This window comes from Manacus candei, unplaced genomic scaffold (genome assembly GCF_025592945.1).
Source record: "Manacus candei isolate 608988 ecotype Guabito, Panama unplaced genomic scaffold, ASM2559294v1 h1tg000017l, whole genome shotgun sequence".
Classification (NCBI taxonomy): domain Eukaryota; kingdom Metazoa; phylum Chordata; class Aves; order Passeriformes; family Pipridae; genus Manacus; species Manacus candei.
In genome coordinates, this window is record NW_026138065.1 from 31,415,343 (window position 1) to 31,442,717 (window position 27,375).

At 41.0% G+C, this 27,375-nt stretch overlaps 1 protein-coding gene across 2 annotated transcripts in view; it reads right to left on the minus strand.

Moving 5' to 3' along the window:
* Nucleotides 1-27,375, minus strand: part of MEIS1 (Meis homeobox 1) — a 108,318-nt gene that overhangs the window by 21,233 nt on the left and 59,710 nt on the right. For both annotated transcript variants that reach the window (XM_051783889.1, XM_051783890.1), the window contains exon 9: nucleotides 2,251-2,327. In XM_051783889.1, the coding sequence (XP_051639849.1) occupies nucleotides 2,251-2,327 (77 nt within the window). The remainder of the gene's footprint in view (nucleotides 1-2,250; nucleotides 2,328-27,375) is intronic.

Consider the following 27,375-nt stretch of genomic DNA (forward strand, 5'->3'; position numbering starts at 1 on the left):
ACAGCCTCCTTGTTCCTTAGCATTCATTACAAAGAGCAGGGGCTGAATTGCCATATTTTGGCATCTTTGCCCACCACCTGTGATTTAAGAAACCCTGACTGCCTCTATAGTGTTGAATCCTTGTTCCGCTGGGGAGAGAAGGGGAATTGTCTCAATAATTTATGCAATTGTAACACTACAGCAGAATTACTGAACTAGCTCAAGCAGAGGAAGCCTGCCCTACATCCACAAGAATTCAGTTATAATGTATTTGACCTCCTTTTTTTTTTTTTTTTTTTAACTAGCACATAAGGAACTTATAAGAACACACCTGACACAAAGCCAAAGTAAAAACTCCTCACATTTGAGGTGAGATGAGTACTAAAAAACACCCTGGAAAGTCACTCAGCAGAAATTCAAACAGCTTTAGTTCAAGGCATCCCACGTTCATCATCTTGAAAAATTTCTTTGATGGACCATCCTAAACTGACACACTTTGCACACACCGAATCCTACGCTCCTGGACCCCGCAGAAGCAGCACACCCTTAAATCCACCCCACTGTTAAATAAGAGCCTGACGAATACACACAACTTCTCAGTGGGCCAAAGTGCCCATCGTTAAACTGAAGGACAACCATATAAATTAGGGTAATGCCCAGACTAAGGTTGGAGGATGTAGAGCTGAAGCAAACACTAATTTTTTCTGGCCAAGCCAAAATGCTGTAGGTTACGCTACCTTATAACACATAAATTTTATGTTTAGTGCCTTTTATTCCTCCTTTTTAAAGTATCTGGGAAGCATACTTCATATCCACTAAGTATTTGGTATTTTCCTTTATTCAGCATCTTAAAGGGCTTCAAAAAATTGATCTCCCAGGGCTGCTGTGGGGTCACAGAAATTGATAACCCTTACAAGCTATGCTTATGTGAGCCCGCCTGCGTCTCCCAGATAGTGCACTTTGTAAATTAATCCTCCAAAGGCAAATATATTGTAAGTAGCTTGTTATCTCCAAAGTACTAAATTGAAGAATACATGGGATTATATTGGCAGAAATTACATTTTCTGTAATGGGGTTTAATATATCTGAAATCTCTCCCATAGGCTCCTACTCTCTCTAAGAGAGGAGGGTTTGTTAATGTAGGTGCAATGGACATCAAGACCAAATTTATTCACTAAAATGGATTAGGCCATGTAATCAGAGCTTCAGTAATATTAATCTCTGACACTTATTGAATGGAAAAAAAACCCCAACTTTTGTCTGCAAACTGGCATTCCTCCCTCCCTTTTCCCCAGCAGGCTTGCTGTTTGCCTTGGCCATTTTCTGGGTATTACTTCAAAGAGGATAAGGTTTCCCATCATAAACACTAATCTAAAAATATTAGGACAATTAATTAGATACACTTAGTTTTACAAGGTATTAGATTGCAATACACTTCAAATATGACACTTGTTCTGGGATAGTGGGAGGAACCTACATTTTGATGCAGTATCAAAGGGTGATAAATCAAGCTTTTTTTAAAAAAGGTTTGCTGTTGTATGACACTTAAATCACAAGTAATTTTCACTGGTTGCCTTCACCACACCCTGGACACTTAGTGACCCAAAATCCACTGCAGAAACAGCATAAATCCTGATTTCCTTCAAACAAATCTCTACTGTAACAGATCAGGGGCTCCACCAACCCTTAGCTAGAACAAATAAATGAAATTGCTCCACACTGTACTTCAGCAGCAAAGAACCAGATTGTCCTCAAAGTTTACTCAAGCTTTCAAAAACAAGATCTTTAAAGCAAACCCATAAAGAGACACGAGGATGTCAGGTAAAAAAAACCCCTCCAACAACAACAATAAAAAAGCTTGACAGCCCCCCCAAATAACAACACACTTGGCAGAAATGGGACCAACTGCCCCTTTTCTTTCACTCAACATCTAAACGTCTTCCAAGACCAATGTTCTGCAAACAGATGTGCCTTCCTACTGAAGAACACACATCCTCAGCCAGAAGGAGGACTGGCACCCAAATGGCAGTCTGAAATCCGAATCACTGAAAATTTGAAATCTGAAACACTGAAATCTGCCCAAGCGATGGGAAAATTAAAATACAGTAGTAAACCTCCTAGTTCCTATACCTGAAAACACTCACTTGGCTATATCCCTTTTGCATCAATAAACTGTTGGGGAGGGGAACAACAAGGGCAAGGTGTGTCCCCAAAACCACAAAGCCAGAGGGTGCCAGGGGCCATACAGAAACACTAAGGAAAATTACTTACCAATTGTTCACTTGAAGTATAGTGAGCCCTGTGTCTTGTGCCAACTGCTTTTTCTGTTCTTCTGAAGGGTAAGGGTGCTATAAGACACCAAAATAAATATATACATTTAAAACAATGAGCTTTTTTTTTGCCTACTTTTTATTTTAAATTAAAAAAAATGCAAAAAAATAAAACCAAAACAAAATAGAAGCGTGACATCTATTACTGAAAGGTGAAAATGCTGAGGTGTGTCACTCTTTTATAATTATTAATGGGCTAGTACATCACTTAATTAATGGCAGTAAAAGACAAGCCAATTATAAAGATTAGTGAAGTGGAGAAATAACTGCTTAGGATACTGACAGTACCTTGATACTTGAGAAGGATATTTGTTGCATTAGCTGCAAGTTTTTTGTACTTGTCTCAAATGACTGATTATAGTCAAATCATCTTTTTTGTTGGTCTCTTTTCTGTATTTCACAGAACAATAAAGAATGTGATAAAGCACTTCTCTGTAAAACTAAAATACACTGATGTTTTCTGAGATAGTGAAGGCAAAATTTGCCAGTGCCCCCAAATAATTTGCAAATAAGATCAGCATCCTGAACATAAACAAATGCCCGGGTTTTGAACACAGGCCAACAGAAGGTCAACAATCAGCACATTTTTGCCTGACATTAGCATAGCTGTGCTGCACTAATCCTAAGAGACAGAAAATAAATACTGCTTTAATTGAAGATAATGTTAAAATTCAATCATAAATTAAGTTTCTTGTGAGAACTTGATTTGCTTTCTCAGAAAATTCGCTTCTGCATGAATACAGATTGCTTAATAAATCAACAGCAAAAACCACAGCCAAGTTTGAAATGTAGAAATATCATTTCTGTCCTTCCCCTCTATGTAAAAATATCACTGTCCCAAAAGGAAGTGGTCATATATTGCAAATGTAACAATTTCAAGGAAAAGTCCTGTTCTGAGCATCTGGTTCAGCTCCTAACCTGGATGCCCACACATTAGATTTAGACGTGGTTTGCTGCAAGGTGCTTAATAGCATTTCAATAAAGATAATTTGATATAACTGCTTAGACCTATCCCAACACCATTTAGCAATTGATTGTCACAAAGTATTTGCTGTTACACAATCATCCCCTTTTTTCCCCCAAAAACATTCCCGTATTCTGTGGATGTATTCTTCAGTGTAATATTACATGAGATGTAAACCGAAACCTTGTAAAGCATAAGAATTTAAAACCTCATAAAATTTCACAATCTTATTGGTATCGTAACTATTTAGCAGATTTTATATATTCTTGTAAACAGCACAGTCTGACATCTCATGGTAATGTTACGTGCCTATATCACCCCATGTTACCAAACAGGAATTTTTGTTTTAACTCCAGCAACTTCCCCTAACTCAATATGCCCATTTCAAAGGCCACCACTGTGGCCATCAGTTCCATAAGAGAAGTTTTAATTTTTTGTCACCCAAAAACATTGGGGAATTTTCAATTCTTTTTAAAATACTGTTTTCTTGACAGGAAGCCCACAAGTAACCTGCACACCTGTGAACCACCCCCTTTATTTTCCACGTGTACATGAAAAAACTCCAGAATTACAAAGTGGAAAATAGAGGGAAGGGGATTTTACTTCTTTTTCATGGGTAATTTGTATTTTACACATGCAAAAACATGGCATGCATTTTATTGTTTGCTTCCTATACACATTCACCCACAACAAACAGTCAAACTTGACTTATGCCCATCTATCTGAATACAACACTTTGCTTCCCTTCAAAAGGAAAAAAAAAAAACAAACCCTACAGAGATAATTTGTAACATTTTCATCTTCACAGCTTACTTCCCATTTCATTACTTTGCTATCAAGTGAGGACAGAATTATTCTTTTTTTTTTCTTATTTTGCTTTGCCACCTTACATGTGATCTAATTTTAAGTAATTGAACAAACTGTGTCTAATTTCATGCAGCAAGCAATAATTACTAGACAGCCTCTAGCTATTGGAATTGAGAAGTCTGTCTCCATTAAGCAATTTTCAATTGTTCTGGACTTTTTTCCAAATAGACAAGACTGGATAAAATTAGCCATCAGAATAATACAGTCACTGTAAAAATAATTGCTTTAAAAGTCCCAACCCCCCAAATTCCTCAAACTGCGGTATGTTTAAGGTCATCTGATTTTTTTTTTCCTTCATATCCTAGTACAGCATAAACTTTTAATTTCATGATAAATCTGTAATTGCCATAATCACATGACAGCCTGGCATTTCACATAGCTAATCCCTCTCAGCTGAAGGCTCACAATGCAGCAGGCTTTTTAACTATCATTCGGTGTGGTTTAAAGTAATCTTAAACACTGGGTATCCTTATTATATAAGCTTTCTGTGGATCGTACGAGTTGTTCCTTTGTAGGCTAAAAATAAAATAAATAAAATAATAAAAATGACTTGACAAAGAATCAGTGTGCCACAGGCTAGGTTGCTATAAAAACATTCAAAGTCTTGTTGCATTCCCACCCACAGGGCTCAGAAGGCCTGTGCTACAGGCAAAGGCAGACATCACATTGCAACAGAGAGAAAGGGGGAAACCCTGAGAACTGCCATTTTATGAAGAAATAGGAAATTCAATCGAAACTGTTGCTGTTGGCCCTTATTCTGCCTGTGCAATAGCGACAAGTGCCTTCTGAAAGCTTTCTAATAGTTGCTTAAAGGGATAAACACACATGCACATAGATATGGGTATACATATTTGTGTGTATATAGGTATATTATATTTTCATGAGTATGTATATTTTCATGAGTATATATATATTATATTTTCATGAGTATGTATACATATATATATATATATATATATATATATATATATATTAGTCAAATGGTTTTGTTTAACATAGTCCTGTGAGGAGCAAAAAGTTAGATTTGATCCTTATGGGTCCCTTCCAACTCGAGATATTTCATGATTCTATGAAATATATAAATATATATATGGAAGCATGTCTAAAAACACCACACTGACTCCAGTTGCCAAGTCCACCTATCGCTCTGGATCACTTTGGGATATCAAAGCAAACTGTTCAATAAACAGTGACTTGAGACCTTTACTTTGTTGTGTACATTAGCTCCTACCATTATCTCTTAAAAGCTTAATTATTTGCAAACAATTGATCAAGATGGGAATTGGAGAAAAGAGACAGACCACCGGGAGAGCTGCAATGCATTAGGAGAGCAAATAGAATTACCTTTAGGTCTTATAATCAGAATTAACGATTGGGACCTTATGCAGGGCAGCACGAGAAGCTGTAACGCTCATGTTGGAGTGTTTTCCATTTGATCTGCATTAACACCTCAAGTGAAAGCCATAAAACAGTGATTACAGATGGGAAGGCTGACCCTCCTTCCCAGAACCAGCCCAGCTTGTGTATACTGGAAGACTGCAGACGGGCTTTCTTGCCAAGGCCAGAGGAAAAGGGCAAATCCAAGGGGAAAAACAACGAGGAAGTCATCAGGTTGAAAAAGAAAAATTAAAAAAAAAAAAGGGCATAAGGCTGACAACAGATAAGGGCTCTGAATTTGGCTCTGGTATTTTCTGATCAAGCCTGCTGCTGCTGCAGCACTACAGAGTAGCATCCACCGAACGATATGAGACCTTGTGCTTTTTCCCTTCCATAAATCTAGCGCTGAAATGCGGATTGTTTGGCACCATTAATGTGTTTTTGAGGCTCTGTGGTATTACTTTTAATAATGACTTAGTACAGAAAGTGATTGCTTAATAACACCATCAAAGTCTGCATGCAAATGAAAATTATCCCTGGGGGATTTGCCCAGGGTAATATGAACAGTTAAGGAACATTTGAAAAGGTAAAAATAACTATGCAAAATATGAGTCAGAGCAGTCGTTTTAGCAGTAACAAAGAAATCAAAGTGACAGAGGGAAAAATGTAAGTTTCCATCATATTTTCTAGTCACTGTTTTATGAATGGTATTTAGCAAGCAATAGTCTTAATAAAAGCCCCTTTTCGAATGTAGCCGAGAGCATTTTTAGCAAAAAAACAAACCAATAAGACTTTTTTTTTTTTAATCACCTTTGACTACAGACGGTGAGTAAAGTCTCCAGTAGATACGGATGGAAAGCAGCCAAGTTTGTCTCTTAATGCTACACCTTGTCCAAATGTACTCCTTTCCTCAAATTTTCCACCCCAGGCGGCAAATGCTGGATGCCAGGACAGTGACAGACTTTATCTTATCTGTAACCTGGTATCAGAAACACTCCCTCCCTCTCTGCCATAGCAGTGCATCCAAACTGTGGCAGAAAAATAGGAAAATAATCCTGCCCAGAGTTCGCCGCTGAGATAACGGAAGGCAAAACCGCCCCTTCTCACTCCCCCCAGGTTACTAATTCCTCATAGCACCAAACCGGCTCAACACCAAGGCTGACAGCCAGCCCTACTCCAGCACCGAGGCAGGAGCAATCCCCAAGCAAAAGGTTTCATGCTACATTAGAAGGAGGCTGTGGCAACCGTCCAGCGTCACCCTTATCGTGGCAGCGCCGTCGCTTGGCTGACCGCACCGGCAGAGCCATCTCGGAAGTCCTTTTATCCCCTTCCTCCAGCCCTCTGCCTCCTCCAGAGTTCAGTGTAATGCACCAAAGTGAGATGACCTTGAGCTAAACTCTGGTAGGTGATGGAGAGAAAATGCCCCCCTAAACTGCATGCCCTCAGGAGCATTTATTAACTGTTTTCTTATGTCAAAATGGAAAATAAAAACAAACAAACAAACAAGCAAACCACGCTATAATTTCCTAGTTTCCAAAGAGAAATCCAGCCTAACTCAGTATCCAGAATAAAGCCCAAGGTTCAGCCCTCCGGTGACAAACTGCACATTGATTTTGTGCTGAACTCTAAATTCTGGCTTTACTCAAACTTGTCGAGGGTCAGCTAAGGTGGCAGCGCAGCCGTTTGGGTCTCTCCCCTTCCCCTACCTTCTCCTGGTCTGCATTTGAACTGTTTACATTAGTGATCAAGTTGATCTACGAGAAATTACAATTTTTTTAAATATCCATAATGCTTTCCTATTGTCTCTCAGCTTTATGAATTAGTTTTACTGTTGCAGTGAATGCTTTTTTTGTCTCCTGACTGCACATTATCAAAGGGACACTTTGTGCCTGCCATTTGCATTACAAAAGCAGTGCATGGTGTAGTCTAAGAACAGAGCTTGAATTTATAGCAGTCGAGTCCTAGATCCTCACACATTCTGGCCTCCTAAAGAATAACGGAGGTTCCTGCACTTGCAAAGTAGCCAAAAAATGGTTGGATCGCTATCCATAAAGTCATAAGACTGCAACCTCCTTTCTTCAACGGCCACCGGCGTGTTGAGAGGGAGTGATAAAGAGAACGCGTGGAGTCCCCTTGCCTATTTTGCAAGCTGCCTGAATCGGTTTATAGACTATCCCTGTGACCTGCTTTATATTCAGGCAAGGCTGTAAAAATTTGCCAAGTTGAGGTGACCTGCTAGGGAGGGGGGAGAAGAAAAAAAACTCAACTCGGAAGCTGCAAACTCGATCCTGTTTATCCCAAGGGACTGGCTTGCACATTGGAGGAAATACTAAACACTGAGAAGGAAGTTGTTTTATTAGAAATGCATCTCTGGGGTTGGAGGGGGGGGTGTGTGTGGAGAAAAAGCCTGTGCAAAGTTTGCACAGTCTTTTCCTTGGCTGAGAGCAGTGAGTCAGCCTGATAATGCTGTTGAAGTGTGAGCTGGCTTTGGCATTTCAAACTCCTCGTTGCTTTTTCAGCGCAGCAAGAAAACACAGTCCATATGACACGGTCATGCTGCAGACAAAGCCAGCCTTTTCCTCTTTCAAAAGAAAATATTTCCTCAACTTATTGTAATAGTTTAATATCCCCGCGGTAAGGTTTTTTTCATAACATTACTGTTAATAAATCCTGGTGCTGCCAGAGTTATTGAACTGCAAACTGTGAAGGCAAAATCAACAGATGAGCTCGGTCTTTTAAAGTCAAAAATGCATCAAAATATGCAATCTGACTGGATGTGCTGCACTGCTATGACTTGCCTTTATCACCGCGGTGAGGCCACACTCCACCTCTTGACTTCTGCATCAGCCCCTTCCTATGACATGGGGCTCTGAGACACTGCCTTACAAAAGGGTTTGCAGGCTGCTTTGGCAACCCTGCCAAAAAATGAGAGGTGAGGAAAGGAGGCAGAATCTGACTCTTCTAAGGCAAACACAGGGTGTAAAAGACAGAGCCAATACCCCAGAAGTTTTAACATCTGAACGTGTGTTCACAGCACAACCTGATTAAACAGGGGCTGGGGTGGTTTTGTAGGCACGGGGGTGGAGGAGAGGTTTTCTTTGTGGGGGTTTACGAGGAGGGAGAAGAGGTACTGGCAACAGCAACTCTTTTTAATGAAGGAGTTATGCTGGGGGAAAAAAAAAAAGCTTCTCTTTTTTCCCATTTGCCCTTTTGTAAATAATTTTCTTGCAAGAGTTGTCTGTGAACAAGTTTTGGCACTCACTAACATAAATATCCTTTCCAAGGCTGATGGAGAGACATGGTATGGCTTGGGATGCGCTGCCAATACTTCTCTGGTGGCCCCATCAAATTACTCATAATGTGAGCACTCATTAAGGAAAAAAAGTTCAGATCATCCCTTGCACAGGATATTACAGAAGTCAGAAAATGGAAAAACCTTTTAACTCATCTAATCCATCTCCTGGCTGCTACAATATTATTCCTTCCATACCATATATTATTACCCACTGCCTTTTCCAGTTGAGCTTTAGCTAGTCCAAGCAATGGTGCTTCCGCTATTTCCTTTTGGAGACACTCTGATAGACCTCAGTGTTTGGAGCTTACTCTGGCTCCCACTGGTTTTCAGTTCAAGCTGAGTCTGTGCAGACACTCCCACGCCATACCTGGGTAATTGAGTGGAGCTTTTCCCATGTTAAACATTCCTTTAATGCCTGTATGTATGTGCACACAGGAACACAGAGCTTGCACATACACATTAACTTATCTTAATACACTTAAGAAGGGATTTTTTGCTCCAGGATCAAGACTATTTGTGCTAATGTGACATGGGTAATGTGCTTTCCCATCCTCTGCCCCGGTAATTATTACTATTCATTACTGTTTTTCTATCACAGCCCAAAACTAACCAAGGACAAGGTAATGAAAAGAAAAATTTCATCCAAAAGATCAACACAACTCTCTTCAGTGCAGCACACAGCCAAAAGCTGTGAAATGCTACATACATCCAAGTGACACCAAAGGAACTGAGGAAATGCATCATCTGACTTCCAACCGCCTTAGAGCTTAAATTCACATCCTTGAAACCCAGCTTTTCAGTTAAGCCATCATCTTTATCAGGCAGCTGCGGAAAGGCAGGAAGGCAAACCCCAGCCTTCTCTAGGTGAGCAGCTTTTGGGAAGGAAGAAAAAAATATCACCAGCACACCAAAGGAAATCCCGACTACCTGATAACTCCGTAAAAGCACTGCTGTTGTTTTTAGAGCCAGCCTAAGACAGATTAGCTCAGGTAAATATCTCCTAACCAGAAGCCTTTTCTCAGCAATAAGTCACTGTCCTTATCTACCTCAAATGACTTTCTAAACAGGTGGGCTCGGAAATAACTCTACAATCTCTGGAAAAGCCAGCACCAGCAGTTGTAATCCCATAGAGTTAAGTCTAAAGCCTTTATTTGTGCTTTTTGCTCTCTTTCCCAGGCTGCCTTTGGTACATCAGGAGCTCCCTCTGCAAGCGAGGGATAAAAATGCTCCCCTACGCCTCCATGCCCTACCTTACACACCTGTGTGATCAGATTGATGGAGGGTTACTGTATTCAGCCAGGTCCCTAATATGAACCACAGTCTTTTGGATGGAGCAGGAGCTTTAGGCAGATCTCCCGAAGCGGTAGCGCCCTTAGAAGCAGCCACCAAGCAATTTGGGAAGCCTTCTGCCAGGAGCTCGGCCACTTTTTTTCATGGAGGACCAAGCAGTCATGCAAAGAGAGTTCAAGGCAACCAACACACTGAGGTGCCCATCTCCAGCACCAAGATGAGGGAAGTTACATTCTATTCTGTGTTTTCTATTTGAAAGAAAAAAAAAAAAGGAAAACAAGAAAACTACCACTGAGGAAGGAAATGAAAAGATAAAGCTGCTATTTTGCAATGCTGCTTTGTTGGCATGGAAAGTCCTTGAACAGATGCCCCATCCACCATTAAATATTCACAACATATCCTTGTAAAAGAATAAAGCCCACTCAACTTATAAGCAAAACCACGTGTTCCTCATAAAAAAAAAAAAAAAGGAAGAAAAAAAAAGATGCATTTAAAGATCTGTGAAGGAAAGAAAAAGGAAATGAGGAGGGAAAAGAAAAAAAAAAAAAAGAAGCCAGGAAAACACCGCTGTTCTCCGAAGAAGCAGAGACTCTTGGAAGTAGCACACATTCTCCGGCGTTAATTTTCCCACTTAAATTACAGTGATGCTGTAGCCTCATCTCATTAGAGATCATTGTCCCCAGTAGACAGTTGTGTTTATGGGGGATTCTTGCTGTTCCACACCTGCTGCTCAGGTTGCTACGTGATAAAGCCTGCATACAAACAGCAGTCTTGAGGTTGCTGGACTGCAACTGATGAGCCCGGGCTAATTCAGGGGTGATTATGTAGTTTACTGGACCACTAAACCTCTTTAAGCTTGTAATTACTGCCTATTTGAGTAAAGAACATTCAAAAGCAATTCACTGCATCATGCCTGCCACAGCTGGAAGCAGGCTGCCAGCAGTCTGCGGGGACATTAAAATCTACAGGGACTGGGATTCGAGCACAGCTCGTAGGCACCGACGGCGGCGCAGCCAAGTGCGTTCACATTCCAGCTCACCTTTTCTGACCAGGCGTGCTATTAAAGGTGCAGTGAAAACTATAGAAAAGCCATAAAGATGACAAATAACGGGACATAATTGAAAGAACTGCATTTTAATGACTCTCCCCCTCTTCCCTCTCCCCTTACATGGGCTAAAAAAAATTAAGCCTTTTTGTCGTGACGAGGGAAAGGAAAGAAAAGGCCTTTTGCAAAAGGGGAAATGCACTGCATACATGTGTTTCTGTTTTGACGTTGGGGGTTTTCCTCATGTTTCAAAGATTTAGAAAGAGTAAGTCCTTTTACCTATTTGGCAGAAATGATAATGCAGAGGCATCTTAATCCCTGAATCTTCATTAAATCCTCCTCACTGAGACTTCATGAAACCCTTTAAGGGTATCTCCAGCCCTGGAACACATACAAACCCACTCTTGCCACTGCATCACTTGCAAGCACTGGGAAATGCCCCCAGTCACCACTCTGCAAAAGAACTCCGCCCTGCCCAGCACCACAAGAGTCAGACACAGGTCCTTACTATCAAGACAAGGTTTGGGGTTTTTTTTAATAATAAATAGAGATCTCTCTGATTCTATTTTCTTTTTGAGTTCTGACCCACTCTAGTCCTCCTTTTTAAGTCTGCCCCTGCAGCTCTCCATGGGCAGGAAGCTATTAAAAAAGGCGCCTTAGTTTTTCACATAATTAGACGTTTTGGGAAGGGAGTCAGGGGGAAGAAGAGCAGATCAAATGGGACCTATGACACAGGCAGAAAGGTTGGTAATAGGGATTTTTACAAGCGAGTAAACAAAGGTCCAGAGAGGATTGCTCCAGCAGAGCCAGAGAACAGCACTGGTGAAATGAAGGGATGTTGCCAATATCAGCACTGAGTCCCAACAACAGTGTTGGCATCACTGGGAGCTCCAACAAGGTGTCAGTGCCTGTCCATGGGGCTCCAATTGAAGAGCCGGGTCCTGAGAGCCCTCTCATCCTCCAGCCACTCCACAACACTATCTCCCTGCTATTAGACTGTGTGAGGTCCACAGCAATGGCCTAACGAGCCGCCTGATTAACTAACTGCATGAAATGGGCTTTAAAGCCTCGCAGGACATTTGGAGATGCAGAATTCATCAGTGTCATTTCCCTGCCCTGCTAATAACTGCCACAGCTGCCTGGGAGAACAGGGTGTGGGAAAAGGCAAAAATAAACAAGGAAAATAAAATAAACCATAGCTATCAATACAATTAACCCTGGACTGAAGTAAATTTAAGAGATAGGGCCTCTTTCTCTCCTCATCTAATAAATCGCCTTGTTTTAAAAAACACGGACATGCCATCTGTAGTATTAATCTCACTATAAATCTAGAAAGGGAAAGGGGAAAAAAAAATCCACGCATGCATGAGCATGCCACTGTGAACAAACATCAGCTTTTAAAGGAGAATGTAAAAGCATTCAGGAAGTTTATTCTTAAAAAGCATGTAAATTCCCAGTCACAACAATCCTCCAACTAACCCCATCCAAGCTCCAAAGAGCCACAGGCTTGTGTGTTATCCAGCCATCACTCTTATTAATATTCATTAGGCAGGTCTACTTGCATTTTCATAAGCTGCAAAGGTGGCAAAAGAAACAATCAGAATTCTTTAACACACAGGCATTATCAATTCAACATCTGCCAAAGAAGAGTGCATACAGATCTGAGGTTGAAATTCAAATGCAATTTACCTGGCCTAGAGCTGGGCTTCACTTTCCAACATGCAGCCAGCTATTTCAGGCAGTCTCCTTTTATCCATCCCACCTTTTACATCTCCTTAAGTTCACTCTCCATTATTTTTACCTTTAAAATGAGAGCTCCTCGCAAATTCCCTCCTTCATTCCTTAGGTCTAATGAGTTCCCTTCTGCTAAAATAACCCAAGTTCAGCGTGATCACATATATGAATAACACGGCCAAGTTTTAACTCAGTAAACTTGACTAAGCAATTCTGCTTTCTGGCTAGAGGATTCATTTATCTACACCCGTTTAGTGTGTGAAATCCCTTTGACTGGCTTCAGGGTGTGGGCCTATACAGAAATCCACTTTCTCACCTGACTGGGCTTAAAATTTAACTCTTGAGAGATGAATTGAGAGGTCTCCAAAAGAAAACGAGTGCTCAAATTAATTATGTACCCTACATACCAAAGAAACGCATCTGATAATGCTAAACAATTTCAGAATAAACCAAACATATGTTCCCAGGACAATATTTATGTGTGCAAGGATGTGCAACAAAAAAGTGTGATTTAGATCTCCTAAGAGCTGGGAAAAAGCACATCACAATTCTCTGCCAAATCTCCAGATTCAACCATAAATTAACATGTATATGCCCACAAGTTGACTATGTATTCATTCCTGTCCTTATAAAAACATAATTAAAAAGGCTTGGACCAGGATGTGATTCTTGCCTCTTCTCCACCAATTTCACTTGGCTTTCAAAAGCCTCTGAAGACCTAACTCTATTTTCTCTCACATAGGCTTGGAGGAACCAAATGTTGCATTTCAGTGGGAATATTCATGGAGTGAAGCACTTCCTGGGGACCTGGTCTTGGCTGCATTGGGGAACAAGCCCTGAAATGGCAAACCTGTCCTCACCTGGGTAACTTTAGATATGGAAATCAGCTGCAGCAAACATGGCCAAAGCCTGAGTTGCCTGAAGGATATATTCCAAAAACCCAAACAGAGTCAGCTACAAGCAGCCAGTGCCCACTCTGTCCCCAGCCTGAGCATCCTCTTCATCCTCTGTTGCCTGGTCTCCTTTGTAATCTGAGCACATCATGCACCACACACATGCAGTTGCCTCCACCATAAAAGAGACAAACCACATATTTGGAAGCAAAAGCATTGAGACGGCGTGTCACTTTCAGCACATTTATGATGTGACTCCCATTAACAATTGGCAAGAATAATAACAAGATATAATCAATTAATCTTTTCAATACCAAGCTCAAAAATCCCCCTCTGCTTTCCCCTCCTTTCTGAACAAAACTCATTTCTTTTAGAAAGACCTAAATGAAAGCATTTAAAGACCAAAAAAATGTCACCACTAACAAGTTACAAAGTAAGAAAGAGCAACCAGGCACATTTGATCTTGTTCTATACACAAGCCTTTCTAAGATGACTGCTCCAATTAAAAAAAAAAAAAAAGTTGAATTTATCATTTTGATTATAAGAAATTATGAACTTGACTATTATATGCATATATTTTGTTTAATGGCTTCGTTTATTTTAATAACAAAGAGAAACTAGATCTTTACAGATGAAAGCTTTATTTCATGGCTTCAGTGCAACTGGGATTTTTAAAATCTGTGATGTTAACCAAAATGTGATAATGGATGTTCTCAAGGGCCCTATTTTGTAGCATTTTACACAGAGTCAAACTGTACGCGAGACATTACAAACATGATGTTTAGCCCTATTTTAAGAAAGTAGAACTGACTCCGGTGTCAGAGGCCCCTGTAATTGTTTTCCATCTGCTTCTCACGCCTCTGAACAGTTACTTGTGCAGAGAAGTCTGGCTGTAGAAATGCTGTGACAAAGGCATTAGCTCACCAAAGATTTGTTATGAAATTATATTGAAAGGCACCATTTGTGGGATTTTGGCTGGGAGGGGACAGGAGTGATTGCAATGTAACTACTTTATCTACAGCAGGTTGCCTCAAAAGGTCTGTTGACATGCAGAAGAAGAGAGACACAAAAAACACGCTAAAAAAAAAAGAAGCCAATTCTGCTACCGTTTTTATGTCATTTAATTCCTAAGACAGAGATAATCAGAAACACCTCATCAAACTTGATCATGCTCTCAATCCTTCTGAAGAACTTCTCATCTATCCCACTTCTTTTTATTTTCACGTTAGTAGATTGAAAACAGTCTCTCCAGACAACGGCGGCACTCATGCGTGTGCAGCATTAAGGATGCTCCTCTTTAATACCTTTTACACACACACATAAATCTTCATCCGCACAGAGGTGTGCGGACACCTACGGGGATCGATGTAGTCTTGCAAACCATGCCCTCCACACCCAAAAGCAGGGACCCAACCACTGGTTTTTTTGGGAAGGCAGCCCAAGATGGCAGCTCATGATTAATGGCTGTATCATCCCTGGCTCGGTGGCAGCGAGGCCCCGGGTCTAATCTGCCAAACATCCCCTTCGTCTGCGGCCGATCAGCAGATGTAAGCACATAGGCCCTGTCAGCTTGACATATCATTCCTACGACAATGTCAACGAGTATTAATGTTCAATTATCTGTCCTAGAAATAACCCTCGCCTTTACGCATTGTGTAACTGGGCGCGTGGCACTGCGGTAAATCCGAACGACAAGGGCAGAGATGCCCGCGCTCACCCGCTCGCTGTGAGTTGGCTTCCCAACATCGGCATGACATTGCCTCGCGGTAGCGCGCGGACGCCTTCCCCCTCCTTCCTCTCCCTGGTTGCGGTTTGTTGGAGGTTTTTTCGGGGTTTTTTTATGGAAGGCATGTAGCAAAGACCCCAAAGACCTTCCTCCTCATCTTCGCGTGTTGTATGTTGGCCATCAGCACGCCGAGATACGTTTGGAAAAGGCGTCTTTTGATTTCACACCCATGCAGAACCACGAGGAGTTTGTTTGTTTGCTTTCATGGAGGGCCAGAAGCTGCCCATCACCTGGCAGCCTCTCTTTATGTCCCCTGCTTGGGTATACATATGTATCATTTACCATCAAGCACAAATGTCAACAGTGTCTTCTTCCAGAGCTGCATCAAGATCAATTCAACTGCAGGGCTGGAGCAATTTGGCCAAATAAAACATTACAGATTCCCTTTGTTAAAGCAGTTTAAAATAAGGCCCCCATAGGAGAGATGATCTGAAGAACAAACTCGAGTTCATTCCTGGCATCTTTTTTTTTTTTTTTTTTTACAACTGTTCAAATATTAAAATTATCGATCAGGTTAAATTCAAATAGGACTCCTAGAGCAAAAAACTTACCAAGTATTTTTTTTTTCCTGAAATCAGCATTACAGCCAAATTACTGCTCGTTCGAACAGTCTGTCACAGAGTTTGCATAATTTCTTTTTTTGTTGTTGTTACTATGGCACAGCTTCCTTGAACTAACATTCAAAGGTTATCGGCTCTAAGTTATGCTTGCTAAGTCTTCTTATACAACTCACAATCAGAGGGAGGGAGTGGGAGGAAGCAGTGTGATAACCAGTGCCAGCTTTGAGATAAAGTCCTCCACCTAATCTCTGTTTATTTAGACAACCATCTAACCGCAGCACCGGGTGTAAAAACAAACCAGGTATATGGCTAAGGGAATTTCTCCTTTCTTATCATGACTGCATTATATTTTTGGGCAAAGGGAAGCAGAGCTTTTTTCTTTTTTAAAGGTAACTTTGAAAATTTAAATAAGCCCAAAGTTTGAGGGTTTCATGTTTGGATTCTCTTGGCTGGGTGGGCTTTTTTGCTTTGTTTTGTAGGGAGGGGAGATGACGGTAACAAAGCACATTCCATTCCGTGCTTTTGTATTTCTTGAGGTTTTGGAGAAAAAGGTTTTGCCATATCACATTTACAAAATTAAGATCCTGCTTTGAATCATTTCCCACCAGAGGCGATTTGGGATATTTAGAATAAATACAAATATCATGGAGCAAACTGAGTAGTGTTTTAAATGTATTTCACCCTAAGGAGCTGACAGAGGGTTGGGTGCCCAGCACACCTCCACAGCACCAGGGCTGAAGCTGCTTTTCCAGGGCTGAAGCTGCTTTTCCAAACCAGGTGCCAAAATAGAAAAGCTCTTGCAGGTCAGGCCATGAGAAGCAGCATCGTAAGGTATTTGGTTGAAAGATAACTGAGCCTCCCTCCAGCTTCAGCAACAATATTAAATAGTGGTAGGGACCTTGCACGTCAGCTGATGGTTCTATTTCTCCTGCCATATGAGCCCAAAGTTGCATCCAACATATTCAAACTCAGTTCCCCCTCTTTTTCCCCCCTTTGATAATTCACCTCACCATTTACTCAATCATTTTAGGTAGGGGGAAGTGATGAATATTGCTGAGTGCCAGTTTTTTCGGTGCAAGATGAATAACCCCAAGGAGCAACTTACACCGAGTCCCAGGCTCCTGTCAGCCCTATAATTGATGATGTTTTCACTGTAAGGGGTGGGGACTGGGACACATTAAGGCTCAATAGGGGAAGTAAATGGAGTGAATTGACTCAGCAACTCTGCCTTTTACCACAGCTTCTAATAAGGATAAACTGATTACTGCCAAATGTACTTTAACATCACAGGGAAGGGGGGGGTGAAATAAATCGATCTGCTCAAAGGAAATAAATGCCATACCAGAAGTTTTTTTAAAAGTGAACTTTTACATTCAGAAGAGTAGAAGCACGTTTCAGCATTATGCTGCTGCTTCTTTCCAAGTTGCTATTTTCCACTAAACCGAAAATGAATTTGCAGCCTTAAAATGCGCCCTAAAGATGAACGCAGCAAAACGATCTCTATAAAGCCAACTTATCATTTTTGTAATCTCACTCTCAAATGACTCCGATAACAAAGAGGTGCATGGCAATGCTCACAGCGTATTTCAAATGCTGACTTTATGTCAGCATCTTTTTACAGCGATCCAGAGACCGGATGCTGCGCTTCTGCGCCAGGCGGTGGGGAAGGCAAGCAGGCGGCAGCCCAAGTTGCCAGGGGTGACTATGGAGCTGACAACCCCAGGATCCAGCAAAACCCGCCCTGACTGATGGCTTCTGGGTTCCTGCTGACCTTTGATCCTTTCTGGTTTGGTCGGGAACAAAAGAGCCTGTTCACCAGGGCCCCTCACACGAATATTTAACAAAAGCGGTCCTTGCCTATATGCTGATTAATATGTTTGCCTTACATACGGCAGGAGGAGGACCATGGCCATCCCCTGCCGCTGTGCAGGTAAGCACCAGCTTACCTAGCTTGTATGTCACACAAAATAAATCAAGGGAATTCACCACAAGGCACACAAAGACGAATAAAACAGGTAAAGACAATTTTTGCCACCGCTGCAAGAAGTTGCCGAGGTTGGCGACGGCGCCAGGAGCGACATCCCTGGGGACCCAAAAACCTGTGGAGAGTTTCTGTCATGAGAGATTTGATGCTGCTCTGACACCGAGGGCCATCAGCAGCTCGAACATGCTGTTGCAAAGATGCTGTCGGCTACGGCAACCATGGAGGATGCTGTCCAACCCTGCGCAGCAACTTTCATCACCGCATATTGTCACCATAGCAATGAAGCTGAATGCGGGCAAATGACAAGGGTCTGTCATCACTCAGCCCTGGCCTGACAGCCCTCAGCACCAGTCGCTCTCATCCAGCCTCAATACACAAATAGGTCCTCAATGGGCCCAAAAGTAATAATCTGCCCCTCCACAATGTCATCGTTTCACTGGCGCTCCAGTGGCAGTGTGCAGCCCTTATACCCCGTGGAGATGGCTCCGTTTCGTTCCCCAGCGAGTTTTTGTGCTTTAGGGAAAAGGAAAAGTGAGAAAAAGGGGAGCCAGAAGGGAGCCAGTGGTAATCAAACATCAAATATCAGAGATAACTGAGAAAAAAAAAAAAAACACGAAAAAAATCTGTTGAGCAAATGGAAGTAAAACGTGAAAATTAATGTTTGGAAGGAAAACTACAACACTTTCCACGTAATGGCTTCAGCAAGGAATAGCAGTGTTACTTTGAAAGCCTAAAGCTCCCTTCTAATACTAAACAGGGTAGTTGTATATAAAATGCATCCGCTGGTCCCTTCACAGAAACAGGTGTTTGGGGTGAAGTCAGGATAACTGGCAAGGTACGCCGGGCTGTCACCGACAGCAAGCATGGCCAACATGCCACTCTGCCTTCCCGCCAACACCAAAATCAGGGTCCCAGCTATTTTCACGCTCTTCCTGCCAGAGATGCCACAAAGAGACAATTAACTTGGTCTACTTCCCTGCTGCCTGCGTGGAAGTACAGCAAGAAATGACAGAAATCAGAGATGGCAAACACTATCTCATCTAGAGCTCGTCTGCCTGCTTGGATTAATCAGAACACCTCTATTTCGGGCGAATTTCTGCGTGGGGTCAGTTTTTACTCATCCTGCCCATGCAAACTCGCCCCCTTCCAATCGTGGCACGTGGGGAAGATGGTGAGAAGACTCTGCCTTGGTGGTTACCTTACTTAGCTCATCTTGACCACGCACTTCGGATTTTACTTTGTGTTTAGTCACACAGAATAACCCAATTTAACAGCGACCCTATGTTACCACGCCAGCCCTCTCACCATTTTGAAAGCTGCCTTTTAATGATATTTAATTTAGGCTCGCTTATATGCTACATTTGCCAGTGAACACATTGGCTGCCTGGCTCTTATTTAACACGATCACCATACAACACGCTCGCCCATCCACAGCAGCCTTGGAAAGACAATTCGCTGCCTGAACATTTTTTAAACCTGATTTACCGTTCCAGAGAAACAACTCCGCAACTAATCTTCCAGGACAAATGTAATGCCGAAAAGCAACTAAACTGAAACATATAAATTCCATATATACTTAAAAATATTATTGTCTGTAATTTAATATAACAATATTTCTAGGCCTATAACCTTGCACGCAGAGGCAATTTCCCAAGCATTAATACTTAAATGGGTCATATGCACCACATCTGTCATTCTGTCCTGAAGTCTATGAGGCACAACCAAGACTCTGCAAGCCTATTGATTTTTCTAGCATTTGCTTTAATTTACTTAACCATTGAGAAATCCATCAGTACATAAAGGGCAACTGTCCATTACTGCCTCATTTGCAGACATTCTTTCCCCTCATTTTTTTTTGTTTTGGTAAATATTTCTCCTTAAATCGCTGTGTGTTTACAGTGTAAAAATGAATCCGGAAAGTGCTCACACCTGTTTCTGTTCAGTAACTGCTGCACTGAGGTATATGTAATGTGCTTAAAGATAGAATAAATATCTAGACATTATTACATCTGTGTGCAAAGGGTGGTAAATTAGATCCTAATTACATTAACAGGGATTCTGCCTCCCAGCTTAAATTTTACATGAGCACTCTGTAAAAATCCAAAAGCTCTGCTGTGGTTTCTTTACGAGCTGGTGATTACAGCTACTTCCTATGCGGTCACTAAATATTCTGTTTACAAATAAATGAAGAAGCTTTGAGCCAACTTGCCAGGGTAATAATCCGTGTTTTTTATTTTTTTTTCCCCCAGCAAACCTTTACCACATAAGCATGGCAACAATCAGAAGCCCTGGCTTCATCTAATTACTCTATCACATAATTTCACAAATTGCCTTTTCACTGGGGAGCCAAGTGCAAAACACGCTCACAGTGGGATTTCAGGCAGCAGCTTTCATTTACTACTCATTTCTTGTTAAATTAAACACAAAAACACCAGTTGTGTGAAAGAAGTCAAAAAGAATGCTTGCAAATGAGCCAGACAAGTGTATCTTATATTTATACCATTTGCACAAAATAGCTCATTGGCAAGCTGGATTTTTAATGGCACCATTATCATCTTTAACCCTTTTAAAGCCTGGCATGGGGCTGGTAACTGGATCATCCCAACCAAACTCAAGGCAGTGAAATGGCACCAGGCAGTGCATCAGCCTTATCCTTTTGTTAATAACTGGGGAGAGAGAAAACATGCCCTGACTTTGCCTCCACGTAACCCCTATGGCTTACTGGAGGTTTAGCAGGGAATGTCCCAGGACATACATTCCATGAATTTCTGGGTATTACACCCACCTAATACAAGGGAGGGACAGTCCTACAAATAAATCGAGTGGGATTTGTAAGCACAATTACTATTTAACCCAGGACATCCCTTCAAGGTATGGGGTACCAGCAAGACTCAGGGGCAGAGGGACCTGGAGGACCAGACCCCTGATAATTATCTGAGTGCTAACAAGGCAGGATTGCAAGCTGCCACCAAGGAACACAAATTATTTTGAAAATAATTGCAGCCAGTGTACCATCGCTGGTGGAAGTGAACCAGGGGTTACACCACTCTAAGATGACATTCTGTACATCAACAAGTACAAAACTGAAACACGACCATCAGTAATTAAAGCTGTTCCTTTTGTAGCACCAGAGCCAGTAGGTCAGGTACCATTTTACCTCGGAAACCAGCCTTGATGGCTGCAGATTTGCCAACATTATCTGCACAGGGAGGAAAAAAAAACATTAGCAGCAGCTGTCTGTGTGCCTCGACATCGAAAATCCTATTCATACAGACAGGTGGAGTAATTTAAAAGCCAATGTGGTGCAATTTTGATGCAAGCAATGCCACTGTTTACTAAAACGCCATCATTACTGCTGTTTATGAAAACATTACTAAAATTGCATTTTATTCATAAGAGTCCTAAGGTTTAGGCTATTACCAGTTTCAGAATTATTCTGACCCTAACCGCAGCTTACAGCCCTCTGGGGTTTACAACCTGCTGCACTGATGGATCCATGCTCAGGTTTCAACAATGAAATCAAGGGTTTTATCCTCCTTGGTATTCCCACGCAAGCCCACTGCAGTTCCTGGATCAGCACAAAGTCCATGGCAAATAAGCAGAGTTCTGGCAATGAATCTATTAACTAGACAGATTATCTAATATGGCATTTACCTTTCCAAAAATATCATTAGGGACCCCAAAAGGCTCTGAATGACGTTAATAAGGATGGTCTAGGAAGAAGAGTTTCACTTCAAAACTTACTTTAGAGCAATCAACAGAGCAAGCCACCCAAGGCAGAGTCCCACCATTCTCCCTCTGAGTTCAAAGACCTTGGAAAATATATTCATATCAAGGGCAGCTCCTTGGTTTTACTAGTGTGACTCAAATGACCACTTTAGTGCCACTAACATGACTACCTTGCTTTTTGCACCACTGGGACAGAGAGCTATCATGAGGATGAGGGTTTTTTGTGTGAAGGGTTTTTTTTAAAAATACTTCCTTTGGAAGTTTAATGCTGCACAGGTTGGGTTACAAAAGGCAACCAGTAGCCAAGTAAAGAATATTCATGCTACACCTAAAGTCTGAGAAGTATTTTCTGGGCAGAAGTTTCTGGTTCATAAAGCAAAAGATGAAGTGGTAAGTCTCCTAGACCTTGCCTTATTAAAATGATGGCCCACCACTGAAGTGAAACGAGCACTCTACTAAATACTCTGGGCCTAAATCAGGCAATGATGCAAAAGGCAAGGTAAATTAGATAACTACATATTAACTTAAACTCTTTTCTGCCTACTTACCTTCTCTCTACACATATATTTAGCACTGCTGTAGCTTACAGGTTGAGAAACCAGAAGTATGGTGACAATGTCTCAACAATAATGACTCTTATCAATAAGATCAGATTGGTTGGACTTGATCTTAAAGGTCTTTTCCCACCTTTATGACTCTATGAATACATTTGTCCCATGAATAATGACTCTATGAATATTGAAAACTGGATTTTCAGCTGAGCATTTTGGGGGAAAGGGTGACATTACCCATGGAAAATTTTAACTTACACCAACAAAAAAAAGTTTTCTGTGGGCAATTTTGATGGGCAGACAGTAAACATAAGGAGTCAATATTAAAAATTAGGGCCTCTTGCATATATGCTACAAGTAAAAACATGTAAGCTATAGCAGTGCAGATTCTTTGTAGCCAAAGGTAAATATGGGAAAAGGGAAACAAAACTTTTTTAAAATGGGTAAAAGACCAACTTGCTTCACATGCCTGCCCTGGAACAACAAACAGGCTATATTCACCACAATATCACTGCTTTCGTTCATCCAGACAAGGGTTAAGTTCGTGCAAACAGATGTAGGATACTCTATGCCAGAGCAAGGGAATGCATCTTACACAACTTGATGTACTACTTCCAAATGTGACCCTATTTGAAAGGCAGCTTATCTTACACCACAGATTAACACATCTCATCAGATATGCGCCCAACTGGTTTGGTGCCTCATATTTTGGCACTTTACCTGATCTGATTAAGTCATTTGCTAGCACACTGGCATGCTGCGAAACTCCTTCAAGAGTTAGACTTCCAGTAAAAAATTAACACTGGCACTTATATACATAAGTATATCTGAGAATCAACATAAGTTCTTTTGTAGCAACTGTGTTAGAGTACAAGCTAAACAAACATCTAATAATGAAGAACCAAGCCCATTAATTTATCCTCATTTCCTGCTCTCCCACTGCTTGCCAAGATACTGTTGTTGCCTTTAGTGTACTTCGTATTGCAAATTATTTGCCAAAATATTTCCACGGATACTTCCAGATTTACAAATTGGTGGTCAGACTTTTTCCCTTCCCCTCTCTCCCCTTTCCAAAAGTGATACTTGAATTTTGTACGTTTGCTTTGACTGCAGAAAGACAGTGCATCACGTAACACATTGCTGTGCCTCGACTGGAGAAGGCTAATTTCAAAAAGGAAGCTGCACACACAAAATATCACAGCTGCAAATATAAAAAGAAAGGAGAGGGTGGAGAAGAAAGCAAAGCATCTACTGCTGACTTAAAAATTCTTATTACCGCAAACATTCTTGCTGGTAAACTCATTTCCGAGAATATTTATGCAAACAAAAGGAGTTCTAGTGCAACCAGAGCAAGTGTAATTTAACATCTGAATTAATGTTTATCATGCTTCAACTTTTCAGTATTCCCTCACTTCTACTCAGATGTGAAATTCTGCTAGTGTGTAAATACTAATGTGTTTCAGCAGCTTCCAAATAATTCAAACTCTTTCATGTGCTGGTGGTTTCCACATGGGTAAAACAGTGCCTCCAAACTGGGGGAAACTGGGAAAAAGGTAAGACAGCCCTTTGGGAATAGGCACTCTCTTTAAAATCTACCCCAGGTTGTTGATTACCTTCTGATTTCAACCAAAATACTTCCCTGGACCACTGCCATTCCCAGGAGCAGTGAGGAGCCCAGGATGAGCTGTCACACAACGGCTATCTTCAACAGAAATGGGAGTGAACCACAGATATGAAAAAAAACCAGATGCTGTAACTACACCACACTTCTAAATGTGAGAAGAGACTAAGTAAATAACCTGTTTTCCCTTGTCTAAAGCACCCTATATTTTTTCCTTTCTGTTCTAAACCCAAAGGTTTGTAGCACAGCTCAGCGCTGACAACTTAAATCATCTACAAGACAGCCTGAGATCTCAGTGCATGAGATGTGCACTTTCCAAGAAATCATGAAACTGGAGCGACAGCAGCATTGCCAAGGGTATCCCCCAAAAAAACAATAGGCAAATTTCCCTCATGCTAGAAAATAGACCAATGCTTGGAGGCTGGACAGCAGGTCAATGCCACAGATTTGAGGAATATTAAAGAAATTGCTGAAGATTTTGACAGTCACTGTCCCCTATCAAAATCTGTGAGGTCTGAAGGGTTAAGAAGTTAATTTAAACCTAGTTACCGAAATCCTGTTTGTACTTCTTTTCTGGAGCTCTCAACTCAATAGACAGAGCCTCAGAATAATTACCTTCTCCCATTATAACATTTCCCATTTTCTACAATTGGAGATGACTCTCACAGCACCTCCACCAGCAGAAGGGAGCAGAGGACCCTGCTTGTGGTTACTTGCACCAACCTGTGTTGGATGCTTTTGCTGGATGCTCTGACAAGTCTTCCCACCGCCAGGAGCAGGAAGAGCCCTGGCTCCCACCTTCCCAGTCAAGGGGATGGCGGTGCACGAGTGACCCAAGGCAAGCTAAAAAGCCTGGCTTTTCCCAGGAATTTGGGACAGCTGGCACTAAGAAGTCTTGCAGATGTGGAAGAAAGCTTTTTACAGCCTTGCCCACAATAAAATCAAGTGAAAGAGGAGACTTGCGTATTTGGGATAAAGCGGGGGGACACCCCCCGCCCGTTCTGAGTCCAATACATGGAAATATGATCCCTCTTACGCAGATGAGCTCCAGGAGCCCTTTGGCATTTTGCAGAGCAAGTATCAGTTGGTGCATGATGAAAACTCATTGTAATTTGCACTTTTTGGTGGGGGGGGAGAGGCAAGGGGAGTTATTTTGTTTTATGCCTCCAAACCTCTCAAGAGGAGGACAAAAAAACCTGGTTTTAGCCAATTATTTTCCTCTTTTTATGTTTTCAGCACCCTAGTTTTGTACACACCTACCCTTTCACTATACTCCTTTTCGAAACCAGACAAGTGTCCCGCATGGGAGTAGGGGCAGGGAGCCAAATTAACCCCATGTTCCTCCCAAGGCAAAATCTCACAACCATGGAGGGATGAGAAAAGACATGAGATCCACTTGTTTTAACTTTAAAAAGTTGCTAGCCAGTAAAATATTCATACATAAAGAAAAGCTATAGAATTAAGAGGTATAATATAATTTTCTTATCACAATAACATCCTTGATGGGGATGGGGACTATTTTTCTCAGTTAAATTAGGATATAAAGTATCTCCTTCAAATATTTCCTTCCAAAAAAAACTTATACAAATAACAGTTTCACTAAATAGTTGAATATGGCTTATTTTCTTGTTTATTAGCATGGTATCAAGCAACAAATAAAGGTTAAAAATCCAGTTACATAATAGAAAAAAATCCTTTCACTTTAAAGTCAACATTTTTCAGCCACGTCTTTTAGTTTCTGCTCAGTGTCCCATTTCAGTGAGATTTAACCTCTTAAGGAAATTGTTTTAAAAGCAGTTAAAAATAATGATTAAATTATGGGATTTACATGAAAGAAATCCTCGGCCCATTCATTTTTTTTTTAAATCATGGCAATTTGTTTTTTAAAAGGTGTTTGAAGTCCTTGAATCTACCTCCTGGCACCATTAAAAAAGAGTAGTTTATAATCCCCTAATGTGCTTAAATAAAGCCTTCAATAGTTTAAATTGTTATTAAACATCTTTTGGGATTATAATTTTATGGCTTTTTTTGCCTGATTAGATGATGAACGTGAAGATCATCAAATACTCATCATATAACAAACCAATTACATCGTATAATCCCCAAAATGAGGTTTGAATACCAACATTTTAAATTAAGCTGGATTTAAAGTATGCAGAGAATTGACAATGAGAAAAAAAAAAAACAAACTTGAAACAACACCCCCCAAACTCCCTTCTTCTAGTTTTGAACAAAAAGGAATTTATACCAATTCCAAATACCAATTTATACCAAAAAACTGGGACAAAAGCATACAATGGGTTGAAGCAGAAACTAATTCTGTTGCCACAATTAAATTTATATATTTAATTGTAAGCAAGATTATTTTTTTCTTCCCCTTCCCTCTCTCCAAGGTTCTCCCTTATTTCACAATTCTTGCTGAGGGTGAGGGTCTCCTCACATTACAGTGAGGAGATCTGCTTGAAAAATGGGGGGGAAGAAATGATCCCTGAATATTAAATGATCCAAGAAATAATTTTTAAAAATTGTTTAAAAAGTCTAAAAGGCCCACGAAACATTGTTGGGTTGCAACACACCCCAAAATTATCTTTACAGTGACTTTCTGAAGGACAGAGACAGCACAGAACTGGTTTGCCCCAGTCCCTCCTCCAGCCCCTGCCATGGTATTTGATGTTCATCTGAAGCCACTTCACAAGCCTCTCCTCAATTCTGACTCCCCGTTAACAGTTCAGGGATGTCCTCACCTCTTCAAATTATTAGAAGTTTTTTCTTCTTCTTTTTTTTTTTTTTCCTTTAATCCACATAGTAACCAGGCTGCCATCTCAAATTTATAGCAAAATCCTAAAAATAGATTTCATAAACCTCCAAATTTACCAGCTCTTGTCATAATCTACCAGCAAATATTTCAACAAGCTCCACAACAACATTTTGCCCATCTAAGAGCCAACCTGAGCAGCTCTTCCAACCCACACGCTTAATCAAAATTAAGTCAGAATAGCAAACAGTTAAAAAAAAAAAAAAACAAACCTGCGCAGTCCTAAGTGTGAGTCTGCTCAGCACTTTTGCAATTGTTTTAGCTGATTGTTTTTGTTGTTGTTGTTCCAAGAGGAAAAAAAAAAATAAAAAAGGCAATTTGGATGAAGTTATTCCCTATATTGCTTCAGAGCATACTGCCTGCATCTGCAGAGGACAGCGCTTGCCTACCCTTTGGGCATATGTCAGCTTAGTTCTGCACATCAGTCAAAATATTTGGGGGGGCTGGAGCCTGACACTGAGTGGGAACTACTGCCCAAACATTTCAACATCCGGAGAGAAAAAAAAAAAAGGATTTCCTCCCAAGTGAGAAACAAGAACTAGGGGACAAACCTTC